The 26,909-nt window shown below is 42.0% G+C and overlaps 1 protein-coding gene across 2 annotated transcripts in view; it reads right to left on the reverse strand.

The window, feature by feature from the left end:
* The window catches only part of reln (reelin), a 114,914-nt gene that overhangs the window by 74,105 nt on the left and 13,900 nt on the right, over positions 1-26,909 (reverse strand). For both annotated transcript variants that reach the window (XM_042495701.1, XM_042495700.1), the window contains exon 2: positions 15,645-15,752. In XM_042495701.1, coding sequence (XP_042351635.1) covers positions 15,645-15,752 — 108 coding nt within the window. The remainder of the gene's footprint in view (positions 1-15,644; positions 15,753-26,909) is intronic.

A 26,909-nucleotide genomic window follows, 5' to 3' on the forward strand; every position in this document is an offset into this window, starting at 1 on the left:
TTCAATGTCTAAAATCAAAATTGAGTATAACATTGTAAGAAAATTAGGAAAGAGAGAGAAAGGTAGAGAGAGGGAGGAATTGAGGATATGGCTAAAGAGAAGCAGAGAGCAGTTAGGCTGTGGTGAAGATGAAAAGGCAGACTGTTGCACTCCAGGACACAGCAGCGCTGGGACTCGACACTGCTCACAGAATTTCTATTCCCACTTGAAAAATACACTCAGGCGTAAAAATGCAAATAACGAAACCAGTCCCTTTCATGTGCGGGTGTGGAGAGAGAGAGAGAAAAATCACTATTATTCAACAAGATCCAAATCCCAGACGTTCCAGTAAAGCAACAAGCTGTAGTGAACCTGGACGAAAAAAAACCAGAAAGCTCTAACATTCCTGGTTCTGTCCAGGGAGATGAGCGGAGAAATAAAAAGACAAGCTCTTTGGTCATTGTGAAGTGAGAATATATAACAAAGGCCTTCCCGTGTCCTCATGTGCCGGGGTCAAACCAACTTTAACAACTGTTTATTAACTCGCTCAGTGGACCTCTGACTTCTTTCTTTTATGACATCTCTGATACCTAACAGATGTGATTAATTTATCTTTGCTTTAGATGTTTTCTTTTCTTTATTAGTTCTTTGTTCACCTCCTCTTTTCTCACTGTTTATATTTACAAATTATCTTATTTTATTAACAGTATTCCATGCAGTTGTTTCCAGTGCTGTGCAAGTTGCTAATAATTGATAATGAGTAAGTAACAGGTGAGAGTAACAAAAGTAGTGAGTAAATAACAAAAAACAAAGAACTTTTTCAACTAGACTGGTGATCAGAACAGTGTGAACTTTGAGTGAACTTCTCCTCACCATGTCTCTGTTCCTAAAATAACTTCCATAACTGTATGATAATTACGTAACTTTACTTTAAGGACACAACGTAATTCATGGGCTGCTAATCCACAGGATATCATATGAACAGCTGTATGAGGATATGTTGCTTAACTAAATGTTGTTGACAAATTTTATCTATGAATGTGGCCATTACCATGCCATGAAAAGTAAATTGTGTAACAATAAAACATAATAGCTATGTTGTGATAAGCTTATTCATTAGAGCCTGGACAGGCCTTCAAATCAAGCATCACAATTCAGTTTTTAATACTCCTGCCAGAGTAAAATAAAATAACAACTGTTTCTCGGACATTTGATAGTAATTTCTTGTCACGACAAGCCTAAGGTTTATCCTTTAACCTTTACAGCAAGTCAGATCCTGCACATAGACTTAAACTCCCCACTGTAAGCAATAATTGTCCATGATCTAGATGGAAAAAATTAATGGTCATGTTTTCAGAAAAGCCAGCACATAAAATGTGGGACAACTGTCTAAACAGCCCAATGCTGACAAATGACTGAATGATTTACATCATATATTGTGTCGCCATGAGACTGGGTTACCGGTCAACCACGTGACCCGTGGACTCCTAAATCACTTTATGTTATGAACGATGTACAAAAACAATGCACGCAATAGTCCACTTCTTCCTCTCTGTATGTCTCTCTCTCTCTCTCTCTCTCAAACATACTAGATTGAGGGACTGTGCGCTGCTGAACTGATGTGGACATCACTCAGGGTGATGTTAGATAACTGTGAAAAATCCAGAAAAAGGGCTGCTTTGGCTGTTATGATCAAGACAGAAGAAACAAGTAACAAGCCCATTTAAATTTCAGTTATTGTAATTGCTTTATTAATCAATTAATTAATTAATTAATCAATTACAGGTCTAGTTAACACCAAAAGTAATTGAATTACAGTAACACTGGTTGTTTTTAACAATAGAGGGTAGTACTCATCACCCTGATGTTATTTTAACATGTTTGTTTTTATGATAAGTTTGGTTTTAATGAGTTACTAAATTATACAAAAAGGGGATTTTCTGCCATAGTTGACACTATGAAAGTCAATCCGATACTGTGCAGGATCCGGCTCTCAATGACATCCCCATCGCAAGATGGCAGCGTTCATATCTGGGATATTCAACCTCACTTAAGCATAGCGGGGGTAAGTGGGGGCGTGTTGTCCATCTTTATATACAGTCTATAAGCTAGCCTGGCATCACTCACTTGTTTAGACTCCTGTTTTGAAGCTTCGAGTTTAGCACTTTGTACACTGCCATCTTGGTTTTTTGGAGCCAGAAATGACCATGTTTGAGGGAGAGGCTGGAGCTGTGGAGGACGAAGGGGTGGATCTGAGTGATAAGCTGACAACACTATCAGCAGACATCCTGTCATTCAAAGTGTCCGCCCTTAATTATGCATGACTTTCATCCCGGTACAGTTGTCATGAGGGGGAAAATTAGTTTATACAGAACTGTTTTTTGTACCAGGCTGTAAACTGCTGTAAAGTCAGCTTTTTAACATGCGTGTCTGTGTCCTCAAGTGGCCATTCAATGAATTGTACTTTTTGGCATGTCCATGTTGGCTTCCTTTTTCAGCCCTAGAGTTTGCCACTTGAGCCAATTCCACGTTTATTGGGTGATTGTTAGCAGGACTTAATCATACATTTTGTGTTACAACCTTTTTCCCCAAAATTAAAGAATCGTTTAAAAACGTTTAGTTTTTAGTGGGTGCATTTTACACTTCATTGGCTATGATTTTTGTTTGTTCTCCACAATTGGAGTCATTAGCAAACAATCAGCAGCATGCAGAACTCAACTAATGAGTTGACAGTGACAGAAAATGTAGCTGCAGTACAAATGCCACTGGTGATGCGTTCATGTTGTATGTTAGGTAAGTATCGGCAGAGACCACTATTAATTCAATAAGCAGTCACAGGGGGATTGTCAAGGACTGTTACAACCACACATCTACAGTCAAATGCACACATGCAGATACGTGCGTGCACACTCGCACGCAAATACACATACACATGCAGTTCTTTCACATGCAGATTGGGCACTTACGAGCTGTCGGCAGTGATTAATGGCAAGGGAAGATGACCTGTTAACTCCCACGGTGTGACTGGGCAGAGCATGTTTCATAAATATAAACCCACACACACACACACATACACGCACATGCAAATGCCTATGCATGCACCCCTGGGCATGCCCACACACAAACTCAGTCATATACACAAACACACAGGAAATGGGTGTGTCAGGATTTTAAGGGTCATATGGTGGTTGTAGGGCTGTCACCCCGACATCAATCTCTGCTGGTAATTGTGGTGAATTTTTTAAGCACCCCATAAAAAGGAAGTGGGAAGTTGTTGCCTCTTATGTATTCATATTCAGTCCGCCCATGTCTCCAGTGACAAAGACTTCGCCACATTTTCCCCCTCCGTCTGGCTTTTCTTCTTTTAAATATGTAAACACTTCAATTCACATCTGTCTGTGTCCTCTTTAACATCTCTCTGTTTAGACACAGCCTTTTTTTTATCTGTCGTTATATCTCACTTTGCAAAGCTAATGAGCTTTTCCACAGCCAAACTCAAAACAAGTCAAATAGATGGAGTGAGAATTCTCCCCGATGGAGCAGATGGGCAATCGGTGGCTCAGCCTGGCAGCGACTTCACACTGTAGGACCAGCAGGAGCCGATCTAACTGGCATTAGAATTGATAGTTAGGTTTTGTGGCAGAGTTGCGAGGATTCGAGAGGCACCATTCAAATTGATGTGCACATTTATGAGAATCATTCAGGGTTTATACACACCATTTGACATCTGGTCAGCACCAAATAGCTACTTGATTTTGCACTCATTCCATAACTGTCCTTCAACAATGTCTGGCTTGGGAAGCCATTCTGTCTGTGATTTGACTGCATGCATTCATACCTGATAAATTTATTTTAAAATACTTTATAGATAATTAAACATGTTTTCCATTTCTGGACTGACTGACATTTCTGACTGACAGGTAGGCAGTGGGAAAATACAATTGAGTCCTTCAGGTGTGAAGAATCAGGGTGCTTGTTCCAGGGTTCCTGCAACTTAAGGCGAGTAAGGTTTAAGATATATTTTATGGCTTTTTATTGCCACTGAAAATGAAATTTAAGACAAATTATACAAAATCAAAAACTGAAAAAAAGATAAAATAACTTCAACTACCTAGCATTGCCAATACTGTTTATTATAACCTTAAACATGACTTTTCTTTGTCTCCTATCAGAGACAAAGTAGAATATAACTGGGAAATATCTGGCCTTTGCTCTGCAAACACTACTTCCTATGTCTTACCATTTTAAGACACTTAAAAGACTTACTAAAGACATTTTAATACCAATTAATTGCGTTTATATTAACGACTGCCTTTTGAGACTTTTTGTGGATCCATGGGAACCCTGGCTTGTTGCTTCCTTACCAACAGTTAATAGAAAAAGTTGGTACAGCTTCCTCTTTACTGGAGTAATTGTTATTAATAAATTCATATTTAATGATTTCATCTTTAATGCTAAAGTACTGCACAACCACAACCACACATGCACTTTTATGACCCTGTACGCCTGCACAGACATATACATACAAAACCACAAACAGAATATTCAAATCCATGTGTATGCGTAGCAGTTGGCTCAGGGCTTTAATGAAATGAAATGAATCCCTATGAAGTAGTGTAATGTGCTGTAAGGAGATTAGGTTATTTGATTTTTTTCTTAGGAATTTATATTTGTCACCACTCACTATATACTTTTTGATTAAACACTGAAAAGCGGGTCTCATTTAAAGGACACAGATTAATGTTTATGATGCACCTCCTTTGTCTTCCAAGCCTGTTTAATGTGCGTGCGTGTGTGCGTGTGTGTGTGCACGCTCAGACAGACAGATAATAGCCCTAAAAGCAGTGATCATTCTCCCACTTGCTCAGACTTAGAAATTCAATGTATACCACCCCAGATAATTTGGAGAGCAGGCCCATTAAAGGCTCATATTTCATGTGGTAATTCTTAAAACCTGTCATAAACCTATTGGAGCATTAACATGTGTTATTAGAAGCCTGTGAATGTATGGGAATCTGTCAAAAGCCAGAATAATGCCTCTGTCAACATGTTTCAAGAGAAGGCCTCACAATGGCGACATAAATGATACATCACAACAGTACTGACAGCCTGGGTAGGGACCCCATACGCTTTGTGCTGCTGAATGATCCCATGCTATGTGTGTGCGCGTTTGTGTGCGCCTGTTTTGTTGCATTCACTGCCTCTTCTCAACACCATCCTCAGCTGGTCAGCCGGGCCACTGCAGGGTCTCACGGCGCATGACAACCTGACCCTGATCTGCTATTGGCTAAAGCGAGCATCCATCTCAGCATCTGCCAATCACACTGCCATAGAGACAGGTTGGCAGCGTTGTGGTGATGGCAGGGGTCCGGCACAGTGTTGCCAGGAGGAAGCTGTGTGTTAATATTGGTGGTGAAAGATGCCAGTGGCCAGGGGGAAAGGGGGTAAGAGACTCTGTGGGAAAATGTGAGGGGGAGACGTTTGCCATATGAATGAAAGAGAGTCTAACTGGCAGTAAAAGACACCTGGAGGTCTGCTGAGCTGTGACCATGAGTGTAGGTGAGCATGTGCAAGAGTGTTTATGAGAGGCTCACTGTGCATATGTATATGTTTACATTATTATGTTTTTCCATGTGTGCATAGTAGGTTCAATTGAATTTTCTGTGAAAGAGGCCATTTGTGTACAGATAAAATGTATGTATTCATGCCCTGGCCCTACACACCAGACCAATTTTTGCCCATATGCATATTCACAGAACAATTGCTCTTTCATTTAGGCTTCCATTGTATCTCACAGCACCCATCATCCATCATCCATAAAGTCCTGAAGGCAAGGCCACACACACAAACACACCCACACAACACACAAACATACAAAGCTAGGGCTTATTGTAGGAGCTGCCAGTATGGCTCTAACCAGCTGAAAGAGGAAAAAGTACTGTACACAACAACATATGGTCACACATGAACAATTATTAAATACAAATACTCCACTAATTTAACGATGGCACATTCATCTGTAATGTGCCCTATGCATGTTGCACTTATCAAAACCAATAACTGAATAATAACTAAAAGTATGAAGAAAATAAACATTTTGTTTCTTGTTTGAGGCTGCTTCCTTTCAGTGATCAAGAACTACAAGCCATACAAGCGTGAATGATAAACGGCATACAGGAACACTACTGGAGCATAATATACCCCCCTGAACTAATGTGTCATAATTGAAATGAATGTTGTTCTGAATCAAACAAGTGTTGTGTGTTTTGGAGCCCCACCCTGTATGATGGATGAGACTTCTACATCTCTGCACAGCCCTGCAATCCATCTCAAAGGCACACATACTCGTAAACACACTTATAGCACGCCCAAATGCTTGTTACATGCAGATGCATACTCACAAAACATTCCAACAATTCAATTAAAATTCCAGTTTGTTAAAAATTGGGTCTAGTTTTCATTGTTTTGGCCAAAAATTCTATAAGCACTGGTATCAACTGAATTACCTGAGGAAGTATTTCACTGATAAAAAGCTTCATCGACAACTAAAAAAAAAAGAGCTTTGGCATTTGCTTTTCCTCAAGAGGAGAAATCGACAACTACCAGAATGCACTGAGCTGCAACAGACCAATAAACAATCCTGCTGGTGGGTGACGTCACGCAAGTTTGGATGTTTCCATTTTGCCACTAGAAATAATATGGTGGCCGGCTTGTAACAAACGATCCCAAAATGCATTTGAACGGTAAGTTAAAATATGTTTCTGAAAACAAGTGAGGCGAGAAATCTGTCTGACTCATATTTGACCAGCATCACTGTTTGATCTCAGAATTTTCATCATCTGTTTTTAGAATACAGGGGACAGTGTGGCGCCTACCTTGTGTTCACAGCCAAAGAGAGTATTTAAATATGCTTCTTAAGACATTTGAAGCGATATAATATACAATATATATTAGAAATAGGCAATACAATGACAGAATCTTGGTTTATATTTGATCAACATTGCCTAGTTTTAGTTTGATCTAAATTTTGTCTGAGATTAAGAGACAGAGAGGGAAAGAGAGAGAGCTCAATCTGCTTCTCGACTCTTTGTCTCCCTGGTGGCGGGCAAATGAAAATGCGGAAATTCAATATGTTGTTTGGGAAAACGGCCCCAGAGCTACAGAAAATTTTTGGTTTTAGGAAAATGAGCAGGGAGAGCTGACTGCTGGTAAGATGGAGAGATGTTTACTGCAGTTCATTTACACATTTTACCCACATTGTTATGATACAAAGCCGGTTGAAAACTTGCAATTTATCTCTTTAAGTAATTTGTGACTTTACCACAACATTGCAGTGCTTTACCAAAACATAATTAAAACCTTTTAGATCATCAGATTTCTCAAGTTTCTTGGTGAGGTTAAATTTTTTTAGTGATGTTGCCACAGTCTCAGAACTTGAAAATTAAGTAGGTGAGCACAATGTTACTGTTACTGTTCGGAACGATTGCCAAAACTATGAAAAGGAGACCCAAGTGGGATAAAAATGTAATTTACCCCTCCTTCCTTCCCTTCCATTTATGTTTTTGATAGTCAAGCTGAGAAAAAGGGGCCTGTTAAAAGGCCCAGGCTCAAGATGTGTGTGAGTTATGCAAACCATCAGGGTGAAATGCTGCTGAAAGGCCTAATTGAAATGACATAGCCGAGTCTGCTGAGCGCTGGTGGTGTGAGGCCTGTGGAGCACCACCCAGTGGAGGACAGCCAGCTCCATGCCCCAGGAGAAGCTTACAACACTGGGTGGCAAAGTCACCAAACTCCCCTAACCCCCCACCCCCTCCAGTCCTTAAGGACCCACTTCTTCTTCCACCCCTCCATCCATCCATACGTCCATCCCTCAGTGAAGCCCATGAGCGGCTGGCTTCTGTGGGTGTGTGTCATTGTAGCTTGGCAGGCACACACCACAGCTTTAACGGCAGGCGCCAGGGCTAATTTGATTTTTAATTCAACACGACTCCTCGGCTAATAGTTTGAGCTGGGGATTAATTAATCTGATTTGACTTGTGCTAATTTCTTGCACCCACGTCCCTGCTCCCCACCCGTCAATGCAGCAAACAAACAAACTGGTGGTCTCTCAGGCTCTGTCCTGACACACATGTTGAGTATGAGAGATAGGGACCTGGGGCGACAGGTGAGGAGCCAGTGGAAAGCCTTGGGAAAGCAAGGCCTGGTGCCCGTGCTGCATTTGCATGTGTGTGTATATACAGTATGTGTGTGTACCTAGATGTGTTTATGGAGGAGGCTGGAGCTGAGCCTGGTCTGACAGAGGAGTGCTGGGAGGCAGTGAACTAATCACGGCAACAGCCTGGCTCTCGTAAGGAGGGCGAAACACAGAGAAGGTCACCAACTATTTTCACTGCCAAAATATGGGTCAGATTGGATCTGGGTGAGTTGTTCACAGATAACTTGTATATAATGTAAAAAAAAGGGAAAAAGGGCCAGGCAGTGGAGCATTCCTGTTCTTCTCTAAGGCTTTTAGAGGGTGTAGGGCCAGATCCAGGCACAGCCCTACTGGGAGAAACCAGTAGAACCACTAAGCTTCCTCATCTCACAGAGTCAGAGAGAGCACTTCCACTTTTTCTAATACTCTCTGCAAGGGAACTTTAAAAATGAATAGACCTCAGAGTGCAGCCCGGATGGCGTGCACTTTGTGGAGAACGCTTTGTAAAATCACTTTCTCACAGTTTGCACACCAAACCCACAGATGCCCACACACTTGCAAGGTGCATATGGAGGTATAGAGTATAAGGCGTTTTACATCACAACACAACAAAGATAAATTTCAAAGTCAGCTTGTCTCTTTGCTGAAATGATGCAAACCCACTAGTGTTCACAGAAATGTGTCAAACTGAGCAGTCTTTGAGTCAAAGCTCTTTCTGTCTTTATTCTATCTTTATTTCTCTCTCCTCTCTCATTCTCTCTGGCATGTAACCAACCTCTCTGCATGGCAGAAAATAACATTGCTCTGCTCAAGAGAGACCACACATGGGAGAAACAGCCTACGCCTGCTGCTCTCTCCTGCAGGATAAAAAAATAAAAATAAAATAAAATAAAAAAAGCTGGCCAACATCTCACACACCACTTTGAAATCTCTATCACAGTCAGTCCAGCTCCTGCCTTCCCCTATTTCTGCTCTCTCGGTCACCTTGGACCTTTTTTACCATATATTTGGATGCAGAAAATACAGTGAAGAAAGGGAAAAGCACTCAAATGCTCAGCATGTGCATACAAACATGTGTGCACTCACAAAAAGCAATATAAACACACACACATAGACACACACACACGCACACCTTCAGTCACAGACACAAACAGATGCTTGAGCATAGACACACATACTGAACACCACATATAAATGTAAGCACACCTAGTGAAGCCGTGGGAGTTCAAAGAAGGGACTATGTTTTCCAGGAGAGCTAGTGTACACTAAGTGAACCAGTAAATTCCCAGCAGCAGTGCTCCAGCAGGTCTACTGTACCAAGACACCTGAGACACAGGACCCACGCTGTTGGGATGTATGTCCAACACTAATGCACAAGTCTAGAGTCTGCTGTTGGTCTACCTGACATTAATAATGGATTATGTTGTATTCTGTTTGAATTCTTTGAAAGTGCAGTTGCTTTTCGCTTCTAAAGAGGCTTTATGCATGGAAAGAAGCTTTATGACTTGTGATGCATAATCACCCATTCCTCTGGACTCTGAGAGCACCCAAATGTTTAGCCACCTGTTAGCAGCTTCCGGGCATTGTGAGATTGGTGGGGGAGGACGTGCTGGGCAACGCGAGGGACAGAACAGAGGCTCAGTCTGAGAGCGAGGGTTGGGAAAGTCCTGTGCCAGCAAAGCATGGAGATTTACAGTGAGCCGACCCGTCCGATCTCAAGTCTGATCTAGCACTGTGCCGCAGAGAACACAAATCACCTCCCATACATAACCCTGCCCCTGACAACTCATTTCATCTTCTGCGCTAATGAATTCATCATCAGGAGGGATCTGCCTTTGCCGCAGCCCAGAGCAGAGAAAGAGTAATGGCTTAGATAAGTCATCATCATCATTATCAACATCATCACCACCACCATCACCCCCAGCACCACCTTGCCTCTTTTCAGCCCATAGTTCAGGAGCAACAGTTTGGGAGTATGCAATGTCCTTGACAGAGTTACAACAGGGGAACTTTGGCAGTGTCCAAGGTTATTACAAGGTTGGATGTCAGAGCAAATGTGTCACAGATGTTCATCCTAAGTGTGAGAATCAGCATGAGTGTGCGTATGTCAATGGAATTTGAATGTGTTGTGGTATGAGTGGATAAATCAGTGAGTGTGAGAGCACTTATGGAAGCAAGCGAGTGTATGTGTGTGTGTGTGTATGTGAGTATCAGTGTGTGTGCATGAAGGAGTCTAAGCGGCGCAGTCAGGGAGCTGTCAGCAGAGAGCCAGGGAGCAGGTTGATCACAGGGCTGCAGTGTGTTTGAAGTCTCCTAGGGACTGACAGCTTCTCTCCCCATGGGAACCCCTTCCCTCGCCCCTTCTCTCCTCCCTGCAACACCCTTTCTCTATATCATTCCTCTTTATCCACCATCTCCCCCTACACACTATCTCCATCTCCGTTTTTCTCCTTATTCCATTGATGGAAGAGGTATGCGGAAGCACACTTGTGCTCTCCTGGGACTGTTAGTGCTTCCAAAACAAGGCTTTGTTCAGCAGGAATCACACCTGTGAGGGTGTCTCTGTAAATACTGACATGATGAGATGCCATCTCTCATAGTCTGACATTCGGGCTGACATTCAATCTGGCTTGGTGGCAGGAGGACACAGACAGCCGACCTTCAGCCTTGAGATGGATGAGTGTGTGGGCATCAAGATTTGAATGCATAATTGTGCATAATGAGAAGGAAAGACCGTTTATGATTGTGCATTTCCATATGTTTCTATATCTGCATGTTAAATGTGTGCATGGCATGATTACACTTTTGTCTGCACACCCTCTCTGGCCCCTCCTCCACAGGTCAAGGTGCAGCAGGATTTCAGCTCTAATCGGGCTGTGTGTTAGCATGAGCCCATCCGTCATGGGGACAGAGTGTCGGCTGGATGTCCCTGTCACTAAGCTGTCCATTTTGTCAGACCGCCAGATCCATCATATTGAGATGGGGACTGATCCTTGCTAGTGGAAACCAACCACCCTGCAAATACATACAAATATGCAAATTAACGACAAAATAAACATCACCCTGCAAACGAGCCATCCATCAATGACCAGTTTCTCAGCAGCTCAGCATTGGCACGGCAACACCAATCAGCCACTCCGTCAGAGGGAGTGATGGAACGCCATCCTCTCATCTTCTCTCCCTCCTTCCCCCTCCTTATATCATGCACATACTGTCTCCTTTTCATTGGTCCGCCTTTGCCATTTTTCATGCATACTTTCTCCAATTTTCTCCTCTCAATCTCCACTCACACTCATTCCCGTAATCTCAAACACTTTGTCAGCCCCATGTTGGCATTCTCGCCTATCCATTTCCCTCTCCTGTCTATTTTCAAAGCTCTCCTCTCTTCAACAGCCTTTTCTTCATCATCGTAATTAGAATATATCTGGAGACATTTAGAATGAATACGTGTTCTGTCTTTGTGTTTGAATGGATAATGATGTGATGGGAAACATTGACATTAGGGGAGCAATACAAATCAGACCACATGTGACATTTCTTTCCACACAGGCTCTGGCCCAGAGGGTTCAATGCACCACCTCACCAATGCTGTGTGACACACAACAATAAACTTTTCTTATGTAAACCCCAACCAAGTAAATCTAAATTATGCTAGTGTACAAAAGTAATTGTTTTCATCATAAAATCTTTGTAAACGCCAGTTTGAAAGCTGTGTGAGTTCCTTTTAGAGAGCCAAGAGGCTGGAATGGAAAGAAAGAGCTCTTAATGGAATAAAAGTCAAAGGAGGGAAAAACATGAAGCAGAAGTTGGAATTCTCCAGCAGCTGAGTCAGTCCAGACTCATGTTGCCTTTCTGGCAGTATGTAAAGACATCCCCTCCGTGCATGTTAAACACACACATATACACATGTTGAGTCTAAAAGCTGTCAAAATATACTACTTGGTACAATGAGATGAATCACCTTACACACTGTAATTAATCAATCAATCCCACACTGACATGTTGAGTCTTTCCTGCAAGCCCCACACACCTTGAAACACAATAATTGTTGTGGCTGTTGGGGCTAAATATTTAGTCACCATTTCACTGAAATCACAATATGAACACTTGGACTATCCAACTTGCTGGAGGTGCAATATTTGTTAAAGGTACAAATATGTGTTGTATTATATTTATTTATTGAGGTGCTGCAGAGATTCTACGGACTTCAGAAAATCTTTGTTTGGTACAGATATTAACAAAAAAAAATATCACACCATGATTTTTTTTTAACAAAAATGAGAATAATGGTGCAAACTGATAATTCCCTCCAACAGCATGAATTTTATCACAATTGTGGTATCATTCAAAAGCCAGACTGGCTTATCTGGCCCCTAATTGGCACATTTATAAAAACCACAGTCACTTTACACTCCTGTAGTCTGCTGCTCTCAAGAGGGCCTGGCTCCCAAACAAAACATTGTTTTTAGCTCCAGTTTGTCTGATTCTGCACTAGCCATAGCAAAGCAATTACAGCATCATAAAGGTTTGTGGTTAGCCACCCGGCGGCAAGTGGGGGATCCCCTGTCTTTAGGCAGCAGAGGAATGGGCTTTGGGCAACCAAAGCCGCAGTTGGGCCCAGAAGCTTAAAGTATGGTGTTCCTCAGACTACCCTGATGGCCACCCCAATTGCTCCATCACACTTTAGCTAATTCGACAATGAGTGGGTGTTCTGACGATGCAGTAAAAAGTCAGTCCATCAAAGCTTCACATTTTTATTACTAATGTAGTGTAAAGTGCATTGTTATTTAGAGGGAGTGGAAGCCAATAAAATGCTCACTTTTCTGTCTCCACGTTGTGGTGTCTGTGTGTGTGTGTGTGTGTGTGTGTGTGTGTGTGTGTGTGTGTGAAGATATCTATATTGGTGCATAAGACGGAACAAAAACAGAAAAACACAAAAGACAAAGAAAGAGGAGGAGCAGCAGATAGACCGTGTGTATTTGCATGCAGTGTGGTCATGCATCGGCTTTATGAGATTTCTGTAAACAGCAGTGAAGAGTGACACAGAAGGCCCGGGGGAATTCTCCCTTTGGAGGCCGGCTTGTAGCCGTCCTGTCTGCTCACTGCAACAGCTCTGACCACACCAACCACAAGACATCCCCACACAGAGTGTACAAACACTACCCTCCCTGTCTCGACAGCACCCTGCTTTTATCTATTTATTCCATCTTCATTTCTCTCTGTCTCAAAACATTCATACTCAATATACGTCCATCTTTCTCTCCACTGGCATCAAAACGGCAAAAATAAAAAGATTTATTAACTTAAATTTCTTCCCCCTCTTCTTGCTAAGCATTATCTTGTGATTTCAAACCTCCAAAACATTCAGCAGTCTTGCTTTACCACTGATCTTCTTCCTGTGTGTGCGATCCTGCGGTGGCAGTGCACTGAGGTCTCATTCTTCCCGTGCTGGAGTTCATGTTAGTTCCCGCACTGATACATCTGCCAGCCACATGTTACCCCAGCCAGCCGCTGCTCTAGCAGCTGTACATAGCTGGAGTCTGTGTATGCGCTTTTGAGTGAGAGTGGATGGGTATTTCTTTATTATATGTGTGTATGCATGTTTCTTTGTCTCCTACATGCCTCCCATTGAAGGGGATTAGAGCCACACCTTATCTTAGACCTTCTACACTAAACATTGGGCTCGTAAAACTCCCTCATGGAGTTGCCTGACCCTCATGTCCTCACAGATCCTTTTATATTTGTCACAACAACAATGGACATCAAGCGGTGTCTCATTCCATTATTGTTCCACTGAATTATCTTCAAAGCATTTTGCTCAAACACTGGCTCTCTTATGCACAGCGATGTCACGCGGTTTCCATGAGCTCATTGATGAAGCTCTCTCTCTCTCTCTAAGGGAGTATCCCTCTTCAGCCCTCCCAGGGCTGAGGAGCATTTTCTCCCCAGATGTGACACCCTGCCAGGCTGTGTGTGGGACGCAGGGTATGGAGGGTGTCTCATTAAAAAAAAAACATCTACATAACAATTGCGCAGACAGATGAATTAAAGGAGAAGTAAGACTGTAATTTAGACAGCAGTCGCAGTAATGCATCACCCCTGTATTTCGCCCTCATGACAGAACTGATTGTGTTTATCTCCATGAAGTCCTGAAGCCCACACTGGGAGAGGATGCAGGAGAATCAGAGCAGAGAGACACAGTGCAGAGAGCTCTTCAGCTGAGGACAGACTGAGTGACTGGCGCTGTGAAACCTGGATGGCATCGCTGCTTAGCAGATTACACGCACTGTAACGGAAGGCTTTGCAGACTTATTTAAACACACACCATGCAGAAACTCACAGTTCCACAAGCTGCTGCCTATCAGTCTGTGCAGCCCCTCTCTTAAAACTTTTCAAATTAATGAGAGTGAAGCAAAGGTGACGCAATCCTCGCTTGGATGCCTCCCCAGTAAACAGGGCTGCCAAGAGTGAAGAGCTGCCCTGGCCGGGGTGAAGTCAGCGTCTGAAGAACAGTGGAGTTAGTCAGGATAAGTGAGCCCGCTGGGCAGCAGTTCTGGGCCAGTAGCCCTGTTCTCTGAGGAGTTCTTTATGGCTGATCTATCTCCCTGAGAGAGCCCCCACCCCTGCACACAGGGGCTCCATCCGCACACACATCATCTAAGTCTTAAATTCCTCATTGTACTGTACTTGTCAGTAAAACACATAGTACAATATTTACAGTTTTAGGACTAAATGTATCTTTAGATATAACATAGCTATACACATACAGATGCAAAGATGCAAAGAAAAAATACAGATTAATTAAAGAAAAGTGTAATTTGACAACTAGAATACTAATAGGTCGTGAGTTAACTGTTTCTCTCGCAAACCAAAAAATAATAATAAAAAATAACCAAATTTCGTATTTTTTTCAAAAACCACAATCCGTGGATAGATTCTTACTAGAGTATTAAACCAAATGTAATGCGACTGGACAACTGTTGCTTTTCTGCAGCTCAACATCTGACCAGCTGACCTGATGATTATTAATATTCTCTTCTTTCTTATTTGAAGTTTGGTTTTGTCTCCCAGAGGCCTCACATACTTTTTTCTGCTTTGTTCACCAGTGTCCTTCTCTCATCTCATATTCAGCTTTCTGTTTTTCTTCTCTCAAGTGTCAATGAAAACGCATCTGGCCGAACCCATGGTCACATCATCCCCTCTCCTCATCCATCACGGCCTGTCACAACAGGAGCAGGGAAGTGGTCTTATGCTCATTCTGGGAACGGATGTGGATCACTGAGCCGGGTCGTGCTCACTGTGGTACGCTAAAGCTCCAGCATTAAGATACTATTGAGAGAAGCTGAGAGTTTGTTTGTGCTAAAAGGCAAAGCTAAGTTGAGCGTTAAATGAGGAGCTTGTATTGGCACGAAGAGCATGGGTGAGGAAGCCACTTTAAACAAACTACAATGGTATCTTATTGAAGACTTACCAAAGCCAAAGGCCGCTGGAGCCGGGATGGGAGCTGACTGGACTGGTGTGGAAGTGTAGAGGCCAGTCACAAGTAGACCATCAAAGGACACGCTGGTAGAGATGGTCACTGCAGAGACAGAAAAAATGTTTAAACATTGGTGTCACTCTGAAGCTGAATTTTATTGCAGTTCCACATCCAGTTGGTTATGTCTCAAACAATGTTGGGAAGGTTACTTTTGAAATATTATTGGTTATGGGTTAGCAGTTACCCTGTTTAAATGTAAGTAATGTAACTATTGTAATTACTTTATTAAAGTAATGTAACTTATTGCACACCTTTTGAATATTTTCCTCACAAATGTATTGCACTGGGCAATAAAGCTGAAAATCCTAAAAACATAAATTATGTTGTTGTTGTTGACAACAGCTTTTTCACCGCTTTTAAACAAGCTTTGGACTGTACAGTTATGTTAGAGCCCTTATTTCCAGCACAGGCATTCTGGTCCAACAACATGGCCATGTCAAAGACAGGTTGCTTAGAGAAAAGCGCATTGATTTGGTTGGAAGAGAAGAGACTGTGCGAATTTAAATAAGAGAACCAATCAAAAACAACGTTCAAATTTGAGTACATACTTTGCTGAGCCGTGTTGTTTGGAAATATGACCAAAAAGATAAATAAATAAGCTTTTTTTCTGAACCAAAAAGTATTTTCAGATTTAACACCTTTTTAATCACCAACATTTTGATTAGTAACTGTAATTTCTGCAACAGATTTAAATTACATTTACTTTGTAATTTAATTAAATTCATGCAGTTGCATTTCAGTAGTCACTCCCATCTACTGGTCAGAGAGCAGGGAAGCAAAAACATAAATTGTTTCACCAGTGAAATAACACTGAAACACCATAATTAAATATAATCCATTATCCTCACATGTTTTAGTAACCCTTTATTGGTAACTCAAGTGAGGACTGGAAGATAAAGTGTAATTTACTGCTGATAAGGTGTCAACGATCGCAAGTACTTTGTTATGTTCACACTTCGTTTGCAAGCAACACAGATAATTAGATGGTGTGATGAACATGCGTGTGGACAGGAAGTCTGGAAGTGTATACACACTACAGCTCCCTAACATCCTGCTGCTAATGAGCACAGAGCTCAGGTGTTCGCAAATGGAAATGTAAAGTGACCATTAAGTAGGAGGCCAATCAGCGCGAATGCCCTGAAGGTGGAGTGGTGAGCATACAGATGTGCAAGCAGGTGTTACATAAATCAAAAGCAACAATGTACACACACACACACACACACACACACACACACACACACACACACTTGCTCAATGGAGGATTTAATCACTTTTTAGGTAGCATAACAAAAAAACAATTAGATCACCTCACCGTCTGTCTCACAGCCAACGGCTCAAGAATGTAATCTAACCCATCCCGAACAAATCACAGTGGTTTAATCAAAGCCTGTCCCTATTGACAACCATATTAGCAGAGAGTGATGAGCTAATTGGCTGTAACCCTGATAGCCTTGCTAAGCCTTCATTCATCACAGGTCACCACCAACAGCAGCAGAGCAGTAAACTGCCAGAGGTCTATTACCCAGCTGTACAGATCCACAGCTTAGTGTATCCAGCAGCAAGTTAACTATTGATCTACCCAGTAAACAAAGGCCCTGAGTGACAGGACCACAGAGCCTGCTACATCATTGGAGGAAAAGAGCTCAGCCACTGGACTGCTTCCAGCCAGACAGATCAGTGCTCAGGGGAACAGTGTGCGGCTCAAAGGAGAACACACAAAAATACACTTTTACACTTTGAGGAAAACAATCCTTTGCATTGGAGAAAGATGAAGGTATCGTTATTTCCTGACCCTGGAATCCCCCTGCTTTTGGGGGAAAGGTGAATGGGAAAAGGAGGAGACACCCACGGCACTACTGCTGTGTTTTTTGTAAGAATAGCAAAATGTTGGTTTGGTCTCGGCGCGTTCATTCTTCTGGGCTCGGTGTGTTTTAATGTGGGAATCTGGGCAGAGCAGACTCCTGTGTGGCCCAGTCTCCCTGCCTGTCTGTCTGGGTGACTCCATTAACACATCCTTACACAAGGCGCCCAACATTTGTGTGTGTGTGTGTCTGAATGTGTGTGTTCCACATGTTTCTGTGTATACTGACTGTGCTTCACCCTTTCTTAAGAGCCCGGTTCAGCCCATCTCTCCTCCATATCACAGCCTCAATAATTCATCCCACGACTCTTGTTATTATATCCAGGCATTTCCTCCTCTCTTCTGCTGTCGTGGTTTTTGCCATTTAGAGTTGTATACTGTGGTGGAGCAGAGAGCATGTTAAAAAAATAACATTACTGCTGTAGCTGGATTTCTGTGCATAGTTGTTAATGCTGATCTGTCTACATTTTAAAAAAGCCCACTTAAGTATTCAGATCCAGGTCTTTAGTTAATACATGCTTCAATAAAACTACAAAGTCTTTGTTTTTTTTGTTTCGATCATTAATTGAAACCTTGCACACTTCCAAAACACAAAATTAAACAAGGTAACAGGACGTGCTCAACAGCTGCATTGTAAAGAGAAACTTTTCTCTGTTTCAACCAGCTCTGTGTCATCGCAGTGTGTGCAGTGTGTAGATTGTGTGCAGATTAATGGTGTTTGACGTCCCTGCTGTGATGCTAGCACCCAGAGCTCCACACTCATTTGCCACTAGGTGATGCAAAATGAGTCATCACTGGAGCGAAGGAACACAAAATGCATCAACTGGTGGACTTGTGTTGGCAAACGGCGGGGCTCTCTGGACACTGGCAGTAGATGGGAAAGCCAGACATGATTCATCTGCACACTGTGTAATGACATAGAGCTGGTTGAAAATTGGCAAAGGTTTCCTTCAGTTTTATGTAAAATTTAAGTTACTTCTAAATATCAACAACCAGAATCAGTGTGGACATTATATGTTTCAGACTGCCTATATGTATTATTTGTATGTTATTATGGAGTGGGTATGTTGAAACTACATTTAAAAAGTGTTGAGGTTAATGTGTGGTTATGTTTAGGCAAATAGGTAAGGTTTATTATGATTACTAATACTGTGTGGACCCCAGGAAGAAAAAGTCTTCCTAGGGTCCACACAAAACATTAGAGATATGACAACAGATTAGAAATTTGCAAACAAAACAAAGAGTATGACTTAAAATGCAACTGGAATTATTAATTGGGATCAAAAGACCCATTTTCAGTGGTGTTGGTGAATATAAAATATTCTACAATTGAAATAATAATAAAAATAAAATAAAATCTCAGTTATTTGCAAATATTTCTCTTTTGTATGAACGGCTCTGTTAACACTGTGAGAGCAACAAGAACTTTCCCAGTATTCCATTTTTCTGTCAGCTGTGAGCACTGCCAAATTCGATTTGCATGTGCAGCATGTACAAGAAGCTGTATTGTGAGAAAGACAGATATTTTGCTTGGCAACAGACATATTCAATCCATGTTGCTCAGCACACCTCTAACACTGCGATACCAACAGAATGCAGGGGAAAGGCCTTCCCATTCAACCAAGCAATAATCATGTTCATACATGTGCTCTTCTTTATGCTATTTTAGCTTCCCAGAATACATTACCTATTCAACAAATCCAATCCAGAGTGTGGTGAGACAGGTTATCAGTGTTTACATGATGTTGTATTGATCCAAGGCCATGGCATGATGCTGTATTTAATGGAGTAATGGACTGGGTTTAATGCACTAACTTGGACCAGGTTTCACCAGCCTCCATATACACAATATGCTCATTTCTGCATTTACACTGACCCGTATCATCAAGGTTACACACACTCCATCACTCCCCACATACACTTGCATATGAGCTACACACACACACACACACACACACACACACACAAAGATTTTTTTTTGCCTTCACCATGCTATTTCCCTCTTTATCCACTGCTTACACCTTTCTCCCAGCCTCTCTCCCTCAGTCTCGCTCCCATTTGAGGAATCATGGTAAAAAAAAAAAAAAATGCTCTCTCCTGCACTTTCCCCATCTACTCCCTTCTCATGCATTTTCTGCTCCCTTGCAGCAGTGTGCCTGCACTCTGTTTGATGTGGAAGTTGGGGGGGGAAAGAGCGGAGGAGAGGCAAAGCTAGGGGCACAAGGTTACAATCGAAAAACAAGAACAGGGGAGAAGAGGGATGGAGAGATAGGTAGTAGTGGAGTGGCCCATGGAGAGCAGCGCTACCTGATCAATACAAATGCAAGATCTAAATTATTTAGACAGGCCTCTAACATCCCTCTCTCACTCGCCTGTGGAACGCAACAGACAGATGAGCCAATCAGATGAGATAAGATGAGATCAGATCCAATCACCTGTGGGGGTACTTTACACACACACACACACACACACGCACACAGATCTAAAGAAGGAGGCTGGAGGCCTTTGATGGTAGCCTTTAAAATTCTTGTCCATACTTCATTTCTGAGTACTGTTCACTTGGCCGAGGGGGATGAGAAGCCAAGAGGAGGGAGTGGAGGGGGGTTGAACTTTACTACCAACACTCTCATCCAACACATTAGCAGGTTGCGGGTGTGTGTGTGTGTGTGTGTGTGTGTGTGTGTGTGTGTGTGTGTGTGAGAGAGTATGTCTACACATACTGTGTGTGCACTTGTGCATGATCTGTTCATGTGTAAACACACCAGGTGTCAGGATAGCACAGGTCATCCAAACATCTGGACTGAATTTTAGACTTTTCCTACCAGAAGATCCAAAGAAGGGCTTTACGATGAAACATGATTTTTAGATAAAGGCACACATAAAGCTGCATCACAAGCCATTTCAAATGACAGGAGGCTTTGAATAACAATAAAACGCACTAGAGATATTTGGAAAAGATGCAGAATCCCTGGTGAGCAAATGCACACAAATACATACTTAAATTCTGTGGAAATATATTATATTATGTTATATGTATCAGTTTGGATTTCAAGGTAAGTACTGGGGGATGGGCTGAGTGGTGACAGAGTAACATGTGGAGGTTGCAGCTGTTCATGTTATGTGAAGGAGTCAGGGGTCTTTCTAGTAGTCAGGTGCACCTCAGCTCCTGACCTGCAGGCACCCTTTGCTCTGGATCACTCCCTCCCACTTCAACTCCACATCAGGACCTCAACATGCTCTTGGACAAGTCTGTTGTCTGTAGCTCCAAGAGCACGTAACTTAGGTCTTGCAAAAATGCTCATTACACTCTATGCATAGCACTCACACCCACATGCACATGCTCACACTTTATACTTGAACACACCACAGAGCACATCCCTTGGCCCTAAGCCGGCATGTAATATTGATGAAGCGATGTGGTATGCCTCATTACCGACACACACAACCGTGCTCCTACTCAACTATTGATGGGCCTGGGGCTTTCTTCACTTCTCTGGATCCACCAGGAGTAATGTTAAGGCACAAAGTACCAGCACACCACACCGCACAACGCAACAAAACACACACGCTTTGCTGACAAGTCTCTCAGAGCTCAAGCAGATATATACATACACACACACACACACACACACACACACACACACACACAGAATACACACAGAAACAACTAATCAGTAATGGGAAATTAATCTTCTGTGACAATCTATTGAGCAAAATAAGATCACAAATAATTGCCAGTAAATTAGAAAGCCTATTTTCCATCTAGGTTTATCCATGCACAGAACAGTATGCTACTTTGTGTGTCCCCCCCAACGCTTGGTTTGAATTTGTTTGATTAATATTTCAGCTAGAATTTCCAAACTTCCTCTGACCACCTGGTAATCAAGACCGACAAGATTGCATTAGTTCCTGGTCTGACCTGAGAGCATCTCCTTATCCCGAATGCTGTAAAAGCATCCTCAACAAGGGACAAACAAGGTACTGAAGAAAGACGGGGAATAGATGTTTAAAATTTTATAAGATACTTGAGTACGGTTTTACACTAGTCCCAAAGAGGTGTGCTGTTGCCTTTGGAAATGAATGCACCTGAGGTAGACAGGGAATCTGTTTTTTGGGGGTTTTTTTTTGGTTGTTACTTTCTTTTTTTATACTGCGAGCAGTGAGGGAGAAGCTATGATGGATAGCTGGCTGATTCCTTGAACAAGAAGCAATTCTCTTGTGTTGCTCACTGCATGCTGGGTCAGCAATCATATTAAGGGCATGACAAATAAGGCCCAGTGGCATCCTAAAAGTAATGGTAATGTCTCCTCCAGGTACAGCAAAGCATTGTTGGCACTGTTGTTGGCAAAGCTTGGTGGCATGAGCTCATTCTTAGAAAACAGCGAGGCAAGGGATTAGGCTGGAGCTGGACAGGAAGTCTGGGAGTTCTGAGAGAAGACCTGATTTATGTCGGAGCCTCGTCCACTTGCATTAAAGTCCTCGAAAGGCTGGCATGGCTTAAACAGCTCCTTTCTGCTTTTTATGTACAAAATCACCCACCAGTCTTCACCACACCCACATTCATAACCTTTACTTAAACAAGTCTCGGAAAAACATTTAGAAAGTCCCCAAGCCTAGAAAGGCATGGCAACACAAGGAAATTCTGACAAGCTTTGATTTTGAAGCTCTCACTTACACCAGACAAAAATATCAGTCTAGAATGGTATCAGCCACATAGCAAGGCAAGAAAATTTGAAATGCAAGACACCGCAAAAGAGATACTGCAACAGACAGTATTATCAATGAAATCCCCCTTTTTTTTCTCTAAGAAAACCATGAGGACGCCCTTTCGATTTCCAAATGGATGGAGGTTTTCCTGGCAACAATCTGGATAAAGATAGCCGACCATCTGACCCATATCCCACTGGCAGACACACACGTGCCCCAGAGAGGACCAGGAAATGGAGGCCAGACCATGGGGAAGCTATAGTTCCATCTGTTTCCGTGGCCATGCCAGTGTTGGGGTGCCACTTCACTCTGAGCTTCCTGAAATGGTTCAAACTGTCAGTCACCTGAGCATGACACCGTGAAGGATATGATGCTACTTCCTTTGATAAGAAAGGGAAAGACTGGTCTTTTAAACTGATGACAAGTTCAGGAAGATGCAGGCCAACTGAATCTTGTAAGTATAAATGCTTCTTTACAGTTTCAGAAGACTGTGTGGGAAGTGTGTTTCTGCACATATATGTGTCATGTGGTGTTCCAGTCAGGTCTTAGAGGCATCATTCCATTGCGTAACCTTCTGGCACCATCCTGGCCTGCTGGCACTGCCATCTGCTGCTGTGAAACACTAGATCACTGACAACCTATCAGCCACTGAGCTTCCACAGGTCTGCTTAACTGCAACATCTCCAACATTTTTTTGGGTGAAAGCAATTAATCTCTCGGGACCAGTTTACAGGTCCTATCATGATCACTGCCAGAGATTATAATGTGCAGCCGATTCTTGTTCTCGGTCCAATTTGATCTGCCGAGGTTCTACTTTGTTTACCATTGAGGGGAGCTGAAGCCTTCCTGCCTGCCTAACTTGGCTTCACCCCTGCAACAGCCGTGGAGAAAAACAGGAGTGAAGAGGCAGTTCTGTCACAAACATCCTGTTCCTCACACATAATCTGCCTCAGAATCACACTTCATTGTGCTGCTTTCATACCATGCGATGTATGCGTTTGTTACATTCAGATGAGACTGTGTGTCAAATGCTTGAGCACAAGCAAGCACAGGTGTGTAAGTTTTTCTACAGAAAAATAAGCCTCAGGTTATATCTTAGGAAGTCTGCAGAGAATAGCAGTTTTATGCTTTAGGGACGTTGTCTTTCCTTTTGTTATGATTTCTGGGGTAGCACCATTTGCAGGCTATCTACAATTTATTGTTCTGCACACTAATGTACTGTATATGCTTTTCATTCTTAGTAATGTGCCAAAAGGTCAACATTTGATTTACAAGGAAGATATAACCCCACTGAGAAGGCATATCCACTAATCAGTGAGGCCAAATCATTTCTGTCAGAACATTTCCTCACAGTTTCTAAGTGAACATTGCATGTTCAGATGAAGCACATCAGAATGTGACAACTCAAAGGCTATTCTCTTTACCTGTGAGGAGCTTTGACAGAAAATCATCTCTCTGGGCTTTAAACATTATTCATTGGTTCATTGTAGAGAGGCCTCAAACTGATCTCTGTCATGACACTCCAAATAGGTTTTGATAAGCTACAGTTCTGTTATATGAACCTCATCTTCATCAATCTTGGTAAATCTTGACAGAATGAGAGGAGAAAGGGTAAGAAAATTTTTAGTGAAGCTAAAGCAGCGAGCAACAGAATCCTGCATAATTACTCATTAAAGCCATCTTACAAAGATTAGATTTACCAAACATTCAGCATTTAGGGAATATCAGTCAGCATAAAATGCATAATTGTTGGTTGCTGCAAAGGGTTACATTGTAATAAGGTTCAGGAACACCATGATTCTTTCCCTCTGTTGCTTGCTGAATGCCAGTACTGGAGAGTGAGCTGTCCTTATGATCAACGCCATGTGTTCTGCAGACAGAGAAAAGGCTTCAGCCATCCAGCCCTGACAAGCAAAGCATCTTCCTTTACTTATTAGAGCCATACTGAACATGCTAAAAAAACATAAAAACCCCATGTATTTAACATGACAAACATGGAGAAAATATAAGCAAAAATTAATAAACTAATGCAGGTTAAAGAGAAACGCCACTGTGTATGCCTTCCTGAGACAAAATCAAAGGAATGCAGGAAAACACTAAAAGCCTAGTCAGCCACAAAAACTGGGGAAAGACCCAAACCACAACTCCTTAAAAGGGCAGAGACACTCAACACACACTCTTTGGAAGCACACTATCACACTTAATATATATTATTAAAAATCTATGCCAAGCTCAGTGACACTTAACACATCCATCCTCACATGTAAAGAGACCGCCATCATTACATGCACTTGCACAGAAACACACACTCAAACACAGAAAAACACACAAAGGCAACCAGCAGGCCAGCTGTGAAAGTACACACAGACAAAATTCAGACATTGGACATGAACCAACAATGTTGTATAACTCCTTTTCCATCTCACCTGCTCCGTCGGGAGCTGCCCTGATAGGAAACAGGAAGGAGGTAATGAGGGCCAAGCTGTCAACCACAGCCTATAACCCCACGGCCTGCCATGTCCCTCTCAGGGACACCAGGCTACTTAGCCTAAGTGACCTCCATCTCCTTCCCACAGCTGGTCTGTCCCGTACCTCCCAGAGCCCCCACCACCCCCCCCCCCCCCCCAAAAAAAAAAACTGCTCCACAACTGAGCTAGCCATGACCGGAAGGCATCTGTCAAAGCAAGGCCTTGAGACTTTGGACAATGATGAGCAGTGCTATGCACAGACACAAAGGGACAGAAGATCATAAACGAGGCATCTAACAAACCAGGTATTTAACATTGCAAGCAGACAGAGGATTAGTGTAGTTCTTCACAACAGCAGAACTGCAGAGCAAACTAACCAAACAATCTTGCCAATACCAGCACAAACCTGATCTCTTAAGGCCTGCAGCGCAATAGCCAAGGTGCTAGGAATATAAAACATCCAAAATCTCTCTGCACTGATGTTTTGGAAATGTGTCCCACGGGCTATAATATCTAATATCTCTTATGAGATTGAAACCCCAAATCACCTCTGTCATTTAGATCTCTGCTTTATCCAGTCTGCATACTGATAGGTTAATAAAAGTGACAATGTGATAGATCCAAGACAGAAAGATAAAACATTTTGTGATGACAGGTTGATTTTAACTCTTTGACCTGTAGATGCTCGATTTCTGACACCAATATCTTAACCTTCATCAGTTAATGAAGTCTATTACAAATCAAAATTGCAACAGAATAAGACTTCCCGTGTAAATAAGGACTACTGCCTTCTACGATTCTGTCTTCTCTATCATTCTCCTGAAAAAAGAATTTCATTTAAATTAATTTACTATCCAAAGTTGGAGTTTTAGCATAATGCTAATTGGCTATTAAATGGTGTTTTAATGGTTTTTATGCACAATATGCTAAGAATCAAGTGGTCAAAACCATAGATGAATTTGTGGCCCCTGCAGAAATGTCAGGTGCATGAGAAAACAGCTAGAGGGAATGTAGTCCATCATTACTTTACTTGATAGACATGCTGTTTTTGTTCACCAACATACACCTCTCTTCACATACAAGGAGACAGAAAAGACCAAACTTAATAAATGTCAATATCTTGGAGCAACTTAGCCATGTTTTATTAAAAATGACTCATAGTGCTTCTGTTGAATTATTTCAAGCAAAGATGAAAAAGCCTTAAAAAGTGAATATTTTATTTTCATATTGTACTTGTAAAAAAAATACAATATTTCCCAAGAAGTCCTGCTTTTTTTGCAGTATTTCCAACATTGCATATTCAAGGCTCACTAAGGGTTATGAGATGAAAGAGAATAAGTAAGTTAGCACCAGGTGCAACTGCCCTCCTCTTAGCCATCCTCATGGGCTGACACTTCAAACTGCAGTTTATATCAGAGCATCAACCTGGACTTTTGAACTGTTTGAGCCTCATTAAAAGTTAAAGACATGCTACTCACTTGTGTTGGACAGCAATTGTTATTAGTGTTAAATAACTCAGACTCAAGTTTCCAACCACACTCCCAGTATCACAGATATAATAGCCCCAATATAAATGATGAAATTGGCACTTTACATCCCCACTGTGTCCGTCCTTTTTAGCGTCTCCTCCACACCTTCGTCATATTTACACAATTTCATCTTCTTCCTGCTGCTTACACAGTATCTCATTATAGTGCTTGTTTTTATCTACATAGTTAGGAGACTATACCCATGTGACCCACCATAAAAAATCAGGTAGGACATAAAACTTTTTTGTTGGTTGTATTGCATTGCATAATCACATAAAGTGTGTTAATAGGTCAACTTTTTCAAACAATTTAACTGATGAAAAATTATGTTAAATAACTAACCCTTTAAAAGCTAAATGAGCCATGGGACATTAGTCTCATCTCGTTTTCCTCAGAAAACATCTACAGGTCTGTCACTGATCCTAAAAATACACAATTGCACACAGATGTAGTTGAAAGACAACATGATGAATGTTTTTCTGCAAGTGAATTTGAATTCAGTCAGCAATCTTCAAGCAATACAAGAGTTTGGCAAATTCTTTAAAGAACTGAAAGACGTCCTGGGAGCTGGAAAGGAAGTCAGGATATTGTGCCTCACTATTTTGCTCTCCGCTCCCTGCTCTTTCTTGGCGTG

Source organism: Plectropomus leopardus, chromosome 11 (assembly GCF_008729295.1).
Source record: "Plectropomus leopardus isolate mb chromosome 11, YSFRI_Pleo_2.0, whole genome shotgun sequence".
In the NCBI taxonomy this organism is placed as follows: domain Eukaryota; kingdom Metazoa; phylum Chordata; class Actinopteri; order Perciformes; family Serranidae; genus Plectropomus; species Plectropomus leopardus.